The sequence below is a fragment of the Marmota marmota genome, unplaced genomic scaffold, assembly GCF_001458135.2.
Source record: "Marmota marmota marmota unplaced genomic scaffold, marMar, whole genome shotgun sequence".
Taxonomy (NCBI): Eukaryota; Metazoa; Chordata; class Mammalia; order Rodentia; family Sciuridae; genus Marmota; species Marmota marmota.
The window spans coordinates 52194376-52211013 of NW_026000005.1; the positions used below are offsets into that span (position 1 = coordinate 52194376).

Below are 16638 nucleotides of genomic sequence, written 5' to 3' on the forward strand. Positions count from 1 at the left end.
GGACTGTCTACACTGGTGAGAGGAGAGGCCTGGCAGCAGGGCCAGAAGGTCCTCGAGGTTGCTGTCAGGCACCTCACAGGGCGGGGCGCGCCCTGGGGGTTGGAGGGCCGCCTGGGCAGGACCCCCCTCGTGCTCTTCATCCAGCCTGAGTCTAACAAGTGGCAGAGCGCGAGGCTGCCTGTCCGTGACTTCCCGCACGTCTGCGTGGCTCTCTCCTGCCCCAGGACTCCACCACCTCCCCACTGTGTGGGACCACCTTCCTGCAGCCCTGACTGTCCTATCTCCTCTCCCAGCACTGTCTCCTCTGTCCATCAGACCACAGTTCAGAGGCCGCCTTCTCCACAGCTTCTGGTCTCACTATGCTACTTGCCCACCCTGCCCTGGGGCTGCTGGGGCACACCCTTCATCCAGCACAGCTCAGCACTAACCAGGCCACCCATGTGACAGCCAGGGGTCCCCAGGAGGCTATAAGCTCCGGGAAGGCAAGGAGCTTGTCTCACTGCTTCTGTGCCCAGCTCTGACATTTACATACCATTAAGCAGTCACTGGGTGACAACAGGTGTGACACTCAGAAGCAGCTGGCTGAAGGCGCTATCTTAACAACCTTTGGCTGGGACGTTGTGGGGTCCCGTGTACCAGAGCCAGCCTGAACAAGCCTACGCACGGGGACAACGTGCCTGAGTGTTGGAGCAGTTTTCAGCTCATGGGCCCCAATTCCACTGAGTCCTCCTAGTTTATCAGACTGATGAGACGCTGGGCTCCAACATCCCTTGATCTCTCTAGCCAGAAACTCTCTACACAGAACCATCAGAGGAAAGCGCCACTCACAAAGGAAGACAAGGACGAAACGGGCACTCCCAACGGCTTCAGCTTGAAAGAGTCCACAAAGGCCAAGGCCAGGGCAGCTGGAGAGCCCTGGAGCACGTAGGGCAGGAATGGCCAGGCCACGTCCAGAAGGGAAGCTCTCCTCTCATGCCTCAGGGGAGGGTTGTGCGGAGACCTGGCCATTCACCAGGAGGGGGCCAGTTGGGAACCTCTCCCGCCTCTTCCCCAGCAGCAGCACGTTCCCCAGGACACACTGGACACACTGGACTAAACCGGCCCAGGGCACTCAGGACCAGCCCCACTCATCCCGGCCCTCCAGTGCTCCTGGCCTCCTCTCCAGGTCATCTGGGAGCAGCCCTTGTTTCCTGGTGCCAGGACTTTGAAAAGTGGAGGTGCACCTGGAGAATCAGCCCTGGGGTGCTGGGGTGCAGCTGGGGGCTGTGCTCCCTGAGTGCGGAGCTGGGGTCCACCCAGGGCACAGGGTGCTGAGTGGATGCACCTGGGGGACTTGGAACTCTGGAGATGCTGGGGACACCTGTGGAGGGGGACTGAGGAGTCATGCTTCTGGGCAGGTGTGTCCTCAACAGGCAGGAAGTGGCCCAGTGGGCCCTGGTCCTCACAGTGGGGTGCCTGGGCAGGGGTGCTCGTGAGGCTGCTGCCCTCAGAAAGGGGCTGGGAGGGGGTGCTGACCCTGCCTGTTGGCATTCTGCTGGTGTGGACCACTCACGGGGCCAGAGGCACCAAGGTACCACAGTGGAACAGCGGAGCCCCTGGGTGTTCTCCTGCTAAGCTCATGGACACTGCTCTGTGAGCAGGGGGAGCGGGCAGGAGCAGGCAGCTGACCATGAACACCTTCAGAGGAACCTCAAATACATGTCCCAGGACACAAGGCGCATCACGTTTCCACGCCTGGGCCTAATACCTGACCCAGGGAGCGGGCACCTGTTGAGGCATTCCTGGTACTGACCCTCAGTGGCCTGCCTGACACTCTGGGCTGACGGCGCCAGGCCCAGCCACAGAGTTTCAGAGGCACCACAGAGGAGCTGGCTTCCACAGGAAAGCTGCACAGTGCGGCAGCAGGAGCACTTTATCTGCTTGCCTGACATACCTGTGACATCCAAGGGACGCTTTTTTAGAGCAGTGACCACAGGCCCATCTTTCCTGCGCAGGAGAGGGCTGCTCCGTCTCTCAGCCACTTTCTGCTTAAGCCTGGACCTCAATTTCAGGTTAGGTTCAGAAGCTGCAAAGAAGGAGATATCATCACAGCGAGGCAGACACAGCGAGGGTCAAGGGCTTCACAATGGTGGCTTAAAAATGTGCACACTTGGCCAGGCAGGGTGGCACACGCCTGTAATCCCAGTGGCTCAGGAGGCTTAGGCAGAAGGATCACAAGTTCAAAGCCAGCCTCAGCAACTTAGGGAGGCTCTAAGCAACTTAGTGAGACTCAATCTCTAGATGAAATATATAAAGGCTGGAGATGGGGGCTCAGGGATTAAGTGCCCCTGAGTTCAATTCCTGGTATCAAAAAAAAAAAAAAAAAAGCACACTGGGGTAATGACCACTCAACACGGCAGTGCTGGGCTGGCATGGGGTGTCGTGTGAAAGGAAGAGCCTACAACTCAGCAGGAGACGGGAACCGGGGCTGCTGTCTGATTTACTAGGCAGGGTCCAGTGTGGGTGACAGTCATTTAGTGGTGACAATTCTTAAATAACCTCCTCCTAGATCCTTCCAAGCAGACATCCAACTGCTTGGAAGTCTGAGGGAAGTGGACACAATGGGGGCCCTCTTGGGGCCGTGGCCATGACGTCCACATCTTGCGCTTCCTTTTCGTCTGCAGATGCCCACAGCCCAGTTCAGACACCAGTGGCCTCTGTGAAGGCAAGTGAGGCTCTGAAGCAAGAAGGGCTGCCCCGACCCCACGTGATGTGAGGACACCCAAGCCAATTCTGGGGTCTGAGTGCCAGCGCCAGACGCCCTCAGCGCTCACCTTGCCACTGGCACAGCCAGCGTGGGACCTGTCGTGGTGCCTGTCAGAGCCCTCCTGTGTGGACAGAGGCCACCTGCATGTGGAAGCCCACAGTGGTCCCCAACGCCTCTGTGTGGGAGCCAGACCCATCAAGTCACAGTCCCTAGGTGGCCCCGTGGGAGCTCAGGCAGAGAGGTCCAGGACTGACTGCAGCCACCACCCTGGCCCCACCAGCTCAAGCGCCATCTCTGGACTCCTCTGACTGCAGCCTCCGGCTTGGCCTCGCCCGGGCTCTGAAGCCGTGTCCAGGCTCCTCTCCCCTTCTGGCACTTGTGGATCTGTAAGTAGTGAGACACCAGCTTTCCGCACTCAGTCCCCTGCTGCTCTTGGACTTTCTGGAAAGGGAAGTTCCCTGCTTGTGCTGGACCCAGGCAGCTGACTCCACCATGGGCCTGGGTTGTGTAGGCAACCACTAGCCTCCTCCATGGGAAGAGGCCTGAGAAACCAGGTTCTGGAGAAATGGAGGCTGTGTTCACCAAGGTGCCAGACTTGCCAGGGTCCCCTGGCTGCTCTGGGGGCACTGACTCAGGGTGCGGGGCTGTCTGTTTCACGGCATCTGTAAACAGCAAGGGACAGTCCACCTGGACGGCAGCTGATTAAGACTGAAGGACAAACAGCGTGGACACAGCGGACCCCACCTCTGTTAACAGCACAGACCCACGTGTTCCATTTCTCTATTCATTTTTCTTACATTACTTAAAAGCCAAAACAAAAGAAGCCAAAATCTGCCTGGTTACTTAAAAAAAGAACACTTTTTTTCCCACCACCAAACTCTCAGCTGAGGCCCACCAGGGTTCCTGCAACCCCTTGCTGGGTCTAGAGATAGAAGCTACAGACCACAGAAGTAGCCTTTGAGATGCTGCATCCACCCACAGGGCGGAGCCTGGCTGTCCATGGCCCTGTGTGGGAGGGTCTTCTCTCCAGAGCTGCCCAGATAACCCTGGAGTAGTCAGTGTGGCATCATGATACAGTGTGACAAGGACATTCTGAGCTGGCCACAGACTAGCTGTGCTATTGCAGATCATCACAGGGATCTCCTCCAGCCCCTGCGGGATGGATTGGAGGTCATCTCAAGGTCACAGCTCTGACTAGGTTACCAGGTGGCAGATCCTGTCTCTTCCCCCATCCACTTATGTCCCCTGCTAAGGTTTGACTTCCAGAGTCTACAGGGCTGGCCCCTCTGCCCTCTGACCCGCCTGCTGCCCTCCCTGTGTCTCCCACAGCAGGCCCCGTCCTGCAGCCCTGCCTGATGCCCCTCTCTGCAGCACGTGGCGGCCGGCACTCACCCCGCATCCTCACCTCTCCACTGCCCTGCTCTGCACCTGGAAGGCTTCCTGGATTCTGCTCTGCTCCTGAAGGGCACTTCCTTGTCATGCAAGGGAGACTCAGGGCAGGACGCACCACCTGTCTGTACCCGCCCCTCCCAGCCAGGGCCTGCTCCATGCCACGCAGGACCCACAGCCTGTGAAAGTGAAGACTGGCCTCAAGCACCTCAAGACACCAAAATGAGGGCAGTGAACCATGAGCGCCTGGAGCCCGCTCTGCCTGTGGGATGGCCAGAGGCAACTGACAGGCTGGAGGCCACCACTCTGACACTGATGGGGGACATGATGGCACAAGACCCTGCCCCTGTGGAATCTACTGGACCAGCAGAGCCATCTGCAGGCTGGGGAGGGGCTATGCAGCAGGCAGATGAGCCTCCCTTCAGGGCACAGGAAACCCTCGCTGGCACCCAGGTTTCAAACCAGGGTGCACTTGTGCACCTGGAGGTGTTGCCTCGCTGGGCTGCGGGGTTTCTGGTGCCAGGTGGCGGCAACATGCACGGGCCCTGCAAGCACTGGGTGCCCCTGGAAAGCCTCGTCTCCAGCCTCAGCAGCCCGGGGAGTTCCCCAGGTGGAAGGAGCTGCTTCAGGACTGAGCCACGTCCCAGGAGCCCACTTCTGCAAGGTGGCTAAAGTCTGGACACAGGGTCTCCACCTGGCAGTGAGAGCCGTACTTGATGGCCCGCAATCACTCCAGCGCCGCCATGGTCAGGTGGGGCACGTGGGAGCTGCACTCTGACCCCCCTGGGCTGTCTGAGAGGTGAAGCCGCAGCGGGAATAACATCTGGAGAGCGGCTCCGTGAGCAGAGGGTGAGCACAACTCCACGTGGGCAGTGGCAGGCGGGGCTCACTCTCTTCAGAGCCCATCAGGCAGATTACAAGTAACACAGCCAAAACCACGCTCACCTCCATCTTCAATCCCCCCCACGCCCAGGGCCTGCCTCTGCCAGTCTTCACCAGCTCAGACACCCGACACCAGGCTACAGACGGCTTTTCCCCAGTCAGTCACAGCACAGAACAACTCTCTGAGGTGGGAGGTGGCCTTGTGGTCAGATGTGCAGAGGGAACAGGAGGGCACCAGGCGCGAGGAGAGGCGGGCTCTCCCAGAGCACCGCTGCTGTTCTGCCTCCATGCCCGCCCAGCACCCAGCAAGGCAGGCCCAGTGGATCAGCAGAGAGCTGTCAGCACCCCGCTGGCGGGGCTCAGAGCCGGGCATGCTGTGCCCCAGCTGCTGTTCCCTGTGTCCAAGGACAGGTCGGAAGCTCTGAGGAGAGCCGTGAGGACAGCAGGAAGGCACTGACAGAAGGGAGGCGAGCTGGGATCTTCAAGGGCAGAACAAAGGAGGCAAGGAGGAAAACGGGGGACGATGTCCAACACGGAGCTCATGAGACCAGGAGGCCATGCGGTGAAGGGTCACGGACAGAGTGTTTTGAGACATATTTCTCTCTCGGGAGGTGGTGGGAGCCCCAGGGTTCACACAGCCCAGTGACAAGGAGCAGACCCTCCTGAAGGTCTTGTGCTGCTGTAGAGCTCTGGGAACATAGGATCAAGATTCTGCAACAGCCACGTGACGGGCACAATCGTGACCTGACAATCCCATAGCAGGATGACTTCTGTTCTGGTCCCCGCCCATGGTCGGCCACTAATGGGGCAGAACAGAGTGCTCCTGGCAGGAAGTCTCCAAGGTTGGGTGCTCCCAGCAGGAGGAGGGGGTGCTCACCCCAAGGAAGCAGACAGAACCTGGGGAAGACCCTGTGGGGCAGGGCCCGGTAGTGGCAGCCAGGGCTGGAGGTGACCAGGTGGTACAGCCAGGAGCAATGTCCCCCAAGCCAGAGCAGAGACCCATGGTGCTGAGCCTGACAGTACAGAGGGGTCTCCTCTGCCTGCCATTAGAAACAGGCACATAGAAAACTGACCAGAGGGGGAGCATGGCCAGCTCCCATGGGTAAGGAGTGCTGGCAGCGCACTCTGGCCCAGCAGACCCACCGGAGCTGTCAGCACCATCAGGACAGCAGACAGCTGCCTTCCCATGTAGGGGCTGGCTCACAGACATTACTTTCTGATGAAGATTAAAAGGCAGTTCTGCAAGGGCAGACCACAGCTGGAATGCAGTCTGCAACACAGGGGCAGACATGGGAGCGCACGTCGAGAGTGCCCCAGGGACAGCACCCAGAGCCCGGCAACAGCTCTGCTGTCCTGCCATGTAAGCTCCAGGAGGGAAGAAGGAAAGCTGCCTGAGCTCCATCCCGTGACTGCTGCCGAGCACTGGGCAGCCCATGGGCTGGAAGGGAGGACTGCTCTTGTAGACCGCTCCCTGGGCAGTCTGCTGGAGGACACCTGCAAAACTAAGTTTGCTTCCAAAAGTGCAAAACCATACATGGACCCCGCATGCACAGGGATCAAGGGCCTCGTGTGGACAGCGCTCCTGGTCAAGCCACTGCCCAAGGCTGTGCTATCACTGTCCCTCTGAGTGCACACTGTAGTCCCACCTCCTGATTCAACGGCTGGAAGTGTTTGCAGGTGGGGCCGGGAGGCAGTTAGGGTTGGATGAGGCGAGGAGTGGAGCAGCGCCCTGGGGTGGGCTTGCTGCTTCACCCTAACCATCTGCCACATAAGGCTGAGGCAGGAAGGCCCACCAACCATATGCCAGCAAGTGCTGGTGCCATGATTGTGAGCTTCCCAAAAAACTCGTCTTTCTGAATTTCTCGAGCACTGTGTAAGCCGGGTGTGGACTAAGAGCACTCTGCAGAGGACAAGCAAAGGCCCAGAGGGGAGCAAGAGTGTCCCTGAAGCACAGTGCATGAGCAAAGGAGCCCACTGGACTCTGGCAGCTGATCTGGACCCACTGGCCAAATGACAGTGGCCACCCTGGATGCATAAGGCATGGGCAGCCCATTTGCTTCTGTCCCGAGGGAGGTGAGACACTTGAGAAGGCATAGGTGTGAACCATCATCCAGGGAGTCCACCGCAGCACATGCCAACAACGCCGGAAGGCTCGTGCACACATGGGTGTCCCACGGAGGCCCTGGAAGACCGAGGCACAGGCAGACTGAGCTGCAAGGTCACAGTGAGCCAGTGTGGGCCGAGCCCAGCAGGTGTATACATGCGCATCCTGCTACTGGAGACTGAGGCTTCAATCCAGGGGCAGCGCTTCACACCACAGTCTCCCTACTGATGATGTTCCTGCTACCAAGGAACACGCGGGCTGTCCAGCAGCATGGCGAGGCCTCGCTCTATGAGGCTTGCTTGATGAGGCTGAGCGGGTGGCTGGGGAGCCTCGCTGCACGCTGCTCTTGGTGGTCAAGTGTGGCCCCAGGTGAGACTGTTAAGGTGCTAGGGTGCCTCTTAGAAATTGGTAATGCAATCACATCTTAACTAAGAAGGCCTTCCAGAGCACTCCCCGGGGTGAGAAGAGATTTCCCCCTGGTCCTCATGGAAGAGGGTTCTGGAGGTGACACTGCAACACAGATCTGCGGCGTCTCTTCCAGCGAACTCCAGAAACACAGCTCAGCATAGGAGGCCCACAGCCACGGAAACATGTCAAAACGGCAGGGGCTCTGTCCACGACTGTAGGCCACGAGGTTGCAGAGATCAGCAGGGACCGCCATGTGACTATGCCGTCTTCCACTGCACAGTCGCCTGGAGCTTGCTCCCAATTACTCATGCAGGCTTCTGCTTCTCAGAGCGGTGCTGCCTGTGACTCGCTGGGGGCCGGGGAGAACCCAGCGTACCCAACCCCTCCCTGCTGTCCCGGCCATGGGATACCTGGAGCCACTGGGGAGCCAGGTGGAGCAGGTGGTATGCACTGTGCCTTGCTGGGGATGAGTTTGTGGCTGCTTTCAGGAGGGCATGACCCTTAGTGAGAGCTGACTGCCCTGTGTGACAGCCAAACTCCACCCGCCACTCTTTTGGAGATACCCATTCCTCCACGGGCACCCCTGGCCTGGCATGGCGGCCCTATCACACAACCCCAGGCAATGCCAAGCCCTACTCGGGCTGAGCTAAGGTGCCCTCCTGTCAACTCCCTGCTCCTGACCCCGGCTCTGCCTGGGGCCATGCCGTGTTGGCCCAAGGCCTCCTCCACCCAGCTGGGAAGGCAGGGAGCCCTGGCTTCCCACAGGCTGTCTGTCGGGTGAAGCAGCTGGGTGTCTGAGTCCTTACGTACATTTCCGCCCGGAGCTGCCTGGAGTTCTGTGGGTGCATAGAATTGGTGCAGTCTAAAGTCTCTCCCTGCAACAGCGGGATGAGGGTGTCCCTCCTCCGTGCAGGCTGATGCAGCTCAGCTCTCACCCTCTCTGCACAACCCCCAGGAGAAGCAGCCTTCTCAGGGCCCTGCCCTTCTTGCCACCCCAACGAACTACCCACAGTCACCCTGACCCTTCTCCAAAGCCACTGCCCAGTTAAACCATAAGCCCAACAGCATCCGGTTGTCTTTTCAGACTGCTCCAGTGCCACCTCCCTGCTTCTAGAATAGGCTTGATGCCCTTCTCGCTCTGCTCAGAACAGAACTCCTGCCCCGAGCTGTGGCCACCTGGGATTGCCCCCCACAGGGCAGGGTGAATCTTGTTCTCACAGGGCCCTCCTCCCTCTCTGGGTTCTGACCAACTCCTGCTGGACACTGTGCAGAGCCAGCAGAGGGCCGCTGGCTGACTCACTCACCTGCTGAACATGCCTGCCTGAGGAGCAGAGCTGCTGCATCCCTGGACAGCAGTGGGCCCTGCCCTCGCCCAGGGAGGACTAGCAGGCCTATGTGCGTGGGCTGTGTGTTCTGGAATGAATCAGAAGGTCATGCTTGGGGATGAATTTTCAAACTGATGCTCTGACGAGAAAAGCCCTCACTCAGCACAACCTGCATGTGGCCCAGCACAGCTGGGGTACAGCTGTCTGGCAGAGAGCCCCAGGCCACAGCAGCCCTTGGCACTGACCTGTCTTCCTAAGAGGGAAGTCATCTTTGGCGTCATACATTCCTAGGACCGGGTGGTTGTAGGAGGCCGACACCCCGCTCTGGGGCGGAGAACTCTGGTCAAGAGAACTGTGCTGCGTTTTCCTAGAGAAAAGGAGAGAGACAGGTCAGCTTGCCCAGGGCACCCCTGAGCCTGCAAGTAGTCCTCTGGCGGCCTTTACTCAGGAGCCGTGGTGCCCGATAAGCTGGCCGACAGGGCCACAGCCTCTCTGACGTCACCCAGAGATGCTCTTCTGAGATGCCTGTGCTCAGCTGTTCTCTGACCACCAGGGTCACTACCGGCCACACAAGGGCTCTGTCCACAGGGTACAGAGCAAAGGCAGACAGAGGAGCTCGTGTCCAAGGGACCCAAGATGAGGTTGCAGTCAGGCGAGGCGGGGTTGGGGTGGTGGCCATGGGCACGGGAGACTTCTGGGCTCTCTTTGCCTCCCTGAGAGTGTGAGCCCCTGGGGATTCTCTTCAGCAGAAGTCCCCAGAACCTGCCCTCATCCGAGTCTTCTGTCATTTTCCTTCCTTGGGGCAGGGGCAGGTCAGAAGCAATAAACAAACAAAAAAATCCCCACACCTTCCTGGGGCTCACTCTAGAAGCATATTCTTTCCAAGTGGCTGGGGCCACCCAAAGTCCTGAACACGGCTGGCAGCAGTGGGCTGGCTGGAGGAGGCGAGTGAGGGGAAGAGTCAGGAGTGGGCCATTGGGGACTCACAGCTCCTGGGGCCACCCAAGACGACCAGCATAAGGCCTCTGTGGACACACTGCCGGTGAGTTTTGCTCTGAACACTGACAGTGAGTGTCCTACATTCTGTGGGTCTTTAAGCTGCATAATCTGCTTAGTGACTGGGAACAAACTGGCCAACTTTCTTATTTAGAATTTGCTAGATTATCCATCTGAATGCACAGCACTCCACGTGCAAGAGTCCACCGTGGGAGCTCTGGAGTGCACCCAGGTGTATATTTAAATATCTGAACATGCACACGCATAGCGTGCTGAAGGGGTCCCAGAGACAAGCTCCCGGGTCTGGCCCCAGGACTCCAAGCAGCTTCGGGCCACACCCCCCAGGCAGGACTCTGCTCTGAGGAGGTCTCCTCCTGTCTGCCCACAGGGTGCTCCAGATACACAGCCAGGGCTGGGGGCCTTCGTCTGGGGACAGGGCACATGGGCACATGCCCCACACAGGAGCTTCCTGGAATTCCATGAGGACACCGGGGCCTCCTCTCACAGTGGCCTCACAGAATCTGAGAGTAACACCATTTCTCCCCAGGACCGAACATCCCCATTAGTCCCCCGTGCGCAGCGTGGCAGCCTGGGCCTTTTCTATTCACTCTCTCTTGCTCCTTGGTAAGAAATGCGGTATGATCTGGCTCACATCATGTGAGTTAGAGACAGTCACTCAACAGCTGCAAATGACTTCAATGTGACCATCTAAACCCATCACGTGGGACACTCACTGTCACTGCACCTGATGGAGCGCGCTTTGGAACCCAGCCAGAGGGCGAGGCTCTGGCTGCTGAGGATCTGAGGATCCACCTCACAGTGAGAGGAGCTGTGGGCATTAAAGCTTCCAGTCAGCTGCAGCAGGGGGCAGCTATGCACAACCCGCCACGGGCTGTGGCTCCAGCAGGCCGCCATGACACCAGGCTGCCCACTGGCCCAGTGGGCCTCTCAGGAGGGTCCAGAGCCATCAGAGGGTGCCCTCGAGTCCTCATGACCTGCAGGGAGAGCAGCCCTTCCCGAACACTGCAGCCTCCAACAGCTGCCGCCAGAGGGAATGGGTCCCAGGTGCTCAGCGTGGTGCCCAGCCCTGTCATTCCACACCCCTACCCACGCTTGGGACTCCCTGCAGGAGGATCTGCAGGAGAGGAGAGCAGAACCCCACCCCCACACATGCCCTCGCACACCCCTATGTCATATACACACTTTTCCGACACACCCACATGCTCACACAACATACCCACAGCACCACACGCAGGTCCCCACACACACTCCCGCCAACCTCCGCCTCCAAGGGCCACACGGCAGAACAGCTCCCTCCACCCAGCTCATCCCTGACCAAGGTTTCTCTTCCATTTCTGCAAACTTCAATTTCAGCCTGGGTCCTGGCTCAGAGAAGCCAGGGCTGGTGTGCACAGGAGGTCCTGGAGGAGGGCCCAACATGGTCCCCAGACAACCCTGGGGTTGGGTGTGCCAACAGCAGAATGATTGGCCAGCATGCATGAGGCCCTGAGTTCATCCAGCACTGTTAAAATAAACAAGTGGTAAACAAATTAGATAGCAAAGCCCAAGGCAATCCCTGACTTACTGGAGAAGACCGAAAAACAAACACTGTTCTGCTTTCTTTCCAAACATGATCTTGACTGTAGAATGAAACAACACAAACTTAGTCCCTTAAACCCTATAAAGAATTGGCCTTCCCCATTACATCAGATTTATACTAGTGTGTGATGTAAATACGACTCTCGCGTTTAACGCACAGTTCAACAGAACTATAATAGATCTGCATGTGTAACTTCAGATTTTTCTAGTAGCCACAAGAAGAAATGTGCGAAGCTGTTTGAGTATTCTATTTAACGCAATACCTGAACACATTGTGGTTTCAGCCTGCAGCCCTTACTAGTGGGTGCTCAGCCTGTCTTTACACGGGTTGCCCGGAAGCCGGTGCTCCTGCCGTCGGCACACCTCAAGGGCACGCACCGTGGTTTGCGGGCTCAGTGGCCACACACTGACCACCACACTGGACTGCGCAGTCCAGCGAATTTCAGGCTGGAGCACGGGTGTCCGTCCACATCCAGAATCCCTGCTCAGGGAGGCCCGACAGCCCTGCCTCCAGGGGCCTCTGCAGCTCACTCTGCTGGCTCCTGTTCCTTGTAACTGGAAGCAGCAGGTAGAGCGGGGGTCTGCCCCATCTGCACATGCTGCCTGAGCCCCAGGCCGCTGCTGGGATCACAATGGCCCTCTCGCTGCTGTGTGGCCCTGGTGAGGGAGGTACCCTGCTTGTTGGACGCTCACCTATTAACCCTTGGTGGCCACAGGTAAAGGTGCTGTGACCACAACAGTACCAGCCTGGGTGTGGGCACGCTGTGCTTTTCCTGGGTAAATACCAGAAGGTGTCCTGCTGGGAAGGGCAGGTGGACAGCCACCTCCAGAGACTGTCCATCTCTGTCCCTGCAGGGCGGGGCCACTCCACCCACCTTCCCACCACCCTGGCCTCTTAGAGCTGAGCCAGCCCAGAGGGTGCGTGGCCAGTGCCCTGTGGCTTTGATTCCTGTGTCCTTGAAGACCCCCATATGGCAGTCTTCTCATGTGCCTCACGCCTCATGCAGGCGGAGCTGTTTCCAGCTTTCTTCCCCGGCTGTCCACCTGCATTAGTGAGCACAGGAGCTCAATCATGGTGTCTGATGCCCTCCGTCCCGTGTGTGCCACAGGCCCTTTGAGTTTCTTAAGGATGTCCTTCCTTCCTTCCTTCCTTCCTTCCTTCCTTCCTTCCTTCCTTCCTTCCTTCCTTCCTCCCTCCCTCCCTCCTTCCTTCCTTCCTCCCTCCCTCCCTCCTTCCTTCCTTCCCTCCTTCCTTCCTAGGTGGCTTTCAAAGAGAAGTTTAGAAGTCTCAAATTTTGATGAGGTAAATGTTTCAAGTTTGGGGTTTACAGTTGTTTTGGTGGACCTTTGCCTCCCCCCGCCCCAGAGTTGCCAAAGCATTTAGCTCTCATGCTGTCTGACTAGCTCTGAGCCACCTCAGTGTGGTGTGACACTGGGGCCACAGCTCAGCTTGAAGGTGCTGTTTCCCAACCACAGTGAATGCATTTCACTTTTGGGGTCCTCAAATGATAAACCTGCAGTCACCCAACTCAAGGAAAACAAGCTTGTCACCTGGCTATCGTCCTTGAGATCAAGGTTGCCCCCTTCAACTGTGAGTGTCCCCAACTCTTGGAGTATAGCAGACATTCCCAGGCACCAAATCCAGGGCAGTATCCACCCTGCATGTGCCTGCTCACTGGGGTCTTCCCATCTCCCCTCCTTGCTCCCAGGAAACCCTTTCCACCTCTCCTCACTAGAAGGCACCTATTCCCAGACCCCGGTGAAGTCCCTGTGCCCAGCTAATTATAAGACGCCCCTTCCTAAGGGTCTCTGGACTAGGAAGGGCCTATTCCACAGCCTGCCTTGCCATTACTCCCCATCCCACCCCTCCCCAGTTGTCCCCATCTGTCCCCTTCTCCATGGCTCTCCTCCAGGGCTCCAGTGAGGTCAACCCTGCCAGCCCTCCTCCCCATCCCACTGTGTGCATCACCATGGCTCTCCTCCAGAAGTTCCAGCATGGTCAGCCACAGCCCCCACTTCCTGCCATGGTGCCAGCTAAGACCTAGCTCTGAGTCCCACACCTTCTTAGCCCAGCTCCCCAGGTACCGAGCTGTGCCTGTCCCTGCCACACTGCGCCTGCTCTGAGAGGCTCCTTTGTGCTGCCCTCCCTGTAGCCATGATGATCTCTCATAGTTCAGTGCCGCACTGTCCCATGTGCAGAGCCAGCCACACTTTTCCCTCGCCACGATCCAACAGGCTGTCCATTCCCAGGTCCCCTCACTGTGGCTCACCTTGCCCTTCAAAGTGCTGCCCCAACTGCTGTCCTTTGCTGCATCTGCCTGGCACGCCCCACCTGGGAGGGGACAGAGCCTCGGCACAGCAGGCCCCACAGCACCAGCCACTGTCATTCCTCTGGGTCTCCCCTCACAGGCCCAGTCGTCCCTGCTGTCACCTGCGGCTTCCTGCCGTGCTCACTCTTCTCTGGTGACACAGATATCAAGGGTGTGCTCTGGTGAGCGCACAGCTTAGGTGAACTGCAGCGTGTGAAGACGAAGAGCCCGTGAGGGACACGAGGGCAGTCCTGTCACCGATGCTGGTCACTGCACCGTGGCAGCGGAGGCCAGTGAGGTCTGCCTCTTGATACAATCGTCTACCTTCTGTTCTGGGGTTGAACCCAGGGGCGCTCTAGCACTGAGCCATGTCCCAGCCCTTTTGTCTTTTATTTGGAGACAGGGCCTCGCGAGTTGCTGAGGCTGCCTCGGCCTCCCCAGCTGCTGGAGGATGGGTGCATGCCACCAGGCCCTGCTAGATGTACCTTCTGAAGCTTGAGGACTGCTGATTTTTTAACCAATGAAATCACTAATTACATTCTGATTTACGTAATTTATGTAATTTGGGCTGCGGCTGGGGCTCTGCAGTAGAGCACTTGCCTTACATGTATGAGGCACTGGGTTCAATCCTCAGCATCACAGAAAAACAAATAAATAAATAAAATAAAGGTATTTTGTTCACCTACCAACTAAAAATATTAAACAAAACAAGACAAAAACCCCTGTCCTGTTGCTCTTTCTCAGTGACCAAATGGCCCTTGAGAGCACAGAGAGCCACATTCAGAGGGATAACGTGCTGTGGGATGGCTGGTGAAGCACCTCACTTTGCCCCTGCAGAGTGGCACGGCTCTGCAGGGCGGCCACAGACTCCCTCTGAGTTGGCCTGTGGCTCTGACCAGCTCTCTGTGGTCCTGCCCACCTGGCTCTGGTGAGGTCTCTTACTACAACAACAATAAAGACATCAAGGGCTTCCTGACTTGCCTAGGAACTGATAAAATATGGGTAGACATTTGGTTGCAGTGGCCTGAGTTCAGGCCCGAGTTCAGGTCTGAGCTTCTCCTGCTGCCCAAAAAAAGAAACGGTGCAGAAGACCAGGAAACAATGTAAACAGGCAGGGAAATGGACACAACTCCAGATGAAGAAATGCAACCGGTCAACAAACACATGAAGGAATGTCCACCATCAATACAGTTAGAGAAATGCAAATTAAAACGACACTGAGGCTTCATGTCACTCCAGTCAGAATGGCAATTGTCAAATACAAGGAACAATAAATGCTGGTGAGCCTGTGGGGGAAAGGCACACCCTTACACTGCTGGTGGGACTGCAATTCGTGTAACCACTGTGGAGAGCAGTGTGAAGATTCCTCAGAAAACTTGGAATGGGACCACCATTTGACCCAGCCATCCCACTCCTGGGCAGATGATACCCAAGACTTAAAGTCAGCACACTACAGTGACACAAGCACATCAGTGTTTATAGCGGCTCAATTCACAATAGCTAGACTATGGAACCAACCTAGGTGCCCTTCAACAGACATATGGATAAAGAAAATGTGGTGTGGACACACAGTGGAATACTACTCAGCATTAAATAAAAATGAAATCATGGCATTTGCCAGTAAATGGATGGGACTGGAGACTATCGTGCTACGTGAAATAAGCCAACCCAAAAAAGCAAAAGCTGACTGCTGTCTCTGATGTGCAGATGCTAACACACAATAAGGGGTGGGGCAGGGAAGTATTTGGGATCAGACAACAGGGAGCAAGGGAAGGGAGGGGCTGGGAATGGGAAAGGGAGTAGAATGAGCAGGACATCACTCTCCTGTGCTCACGTGACACACGAGCAGGGAAATGGCACATCATGGACGGCCCCAAGATTGGGAAGTGACACTCCCCATGTGTATAATATTGGGAAGTACAGTATAGCGTCATGTGCAACTGAAAATAATTTCTGAAAAAGTTCTAAAAGGCCAGGAACATGGCCTAGTGTTGCCCAGGAGTGCGGCCCAGTGCTCCCCGACAGACCCCCTCAGCCCAGGCCTCCCCAGGCGCATCCCTCTTCGCAGGCAGTGCGCCAGGCCCCGGGGAGGCCCGCGCCCACGGCACTTACCCGTACCAGTAGCGGGGGTCACTGGAAATGCACTGCTTCAGGCTCCGGTGGGCCAGGGCCTTCTTCTTACTGAGGACGAACTCCTGCAGCTTCATTTTGACCTCGGTGCTGGCCACGGCACCTGGCAAGGGAGCGCAGAGGTGAGGCGCCAGGGGAGAGGCCTGGGCGGGGAGCTGCGCGAGGGCTCCTTCCGGCACGCAGGCTCAGCGGTGGGGAGCGCTGGCTGCTGGTGACACAGCAGCCACCCTGCCGGGCACTTTAACACCCTACAGAGCAGGTCTGCGCGAGCAGGGCAGCGAGGTGGCTCCCTCTCACGACTGCAGGGGAAGCAGGCGAGGCTCTGTGCGAGCACAAGGGCCCCACTCGGCTTCACAGGAAGGCTGCAGACACACAGCAGCGGGGCCTCCCGTGTCCAAGGCTGGCTCTGCCCTCTCCGCCTGGGGCCACTTGGAGAGCAAACTTGGCCAGGTGGCCGAGGTGGAAACTGTGCTTTGGGCTTGTTTTGTGGCATGCTGATGGCTCTTTAAAGACACCTGAAGAAAACAGCCACCAGTGTTCTGCACATGGCCCTCGGCAGCTGCCCTGCTCCTGAGGAGTGCCCTGAGGATGTCCCTCGGTATTGCATGGCACTCAGGGCACTTCTAATGGCCCAAAACGCTTCACGGGGCCAGCAGAGTCAGCCTCTATGTGGAACTGCTTCCTGCTGGGAGGCCTCAGCTGCTGTCAGAAGCTGTGCTAATGGATACCCGTTGGCGGGCGAGGCTGCCG

At 57.7% G+C, this 16638-nt stretch overlaps 1 protein-coding gene across 6 annotated transcripts in view; it reads right to left on the minus strand.

The window, feature by feature from the left end:
- The window catches only part of Hdac4 (histone deacetylase 4), a 217823-nt gene that overhangs the window by 55882 nt on the left and 145303 nt on the right, over positions 1-16638 (minus strand). For all 6 annotated transcript variants that reach the window (XM_048808876.1, XM_048808874.1, XM_048808870.1 and 3 more), the window contains exons 5-7: positions 15871-15991; positions 9100-9221; positions 1934-2065 (exon numbers count right to left, since the gene is read on the minus strand). In XM_048808876.1, the coding sequence (XP_048664833.1) occupies positions 1934-2065; positions 9100-9221; positions 15871-15991 (375 nt within the window). The remainder of the gene's footprint in view (positions 1-1933; positions 2066-9099; positions 9222-15870; positions 15992-16638) is intronic.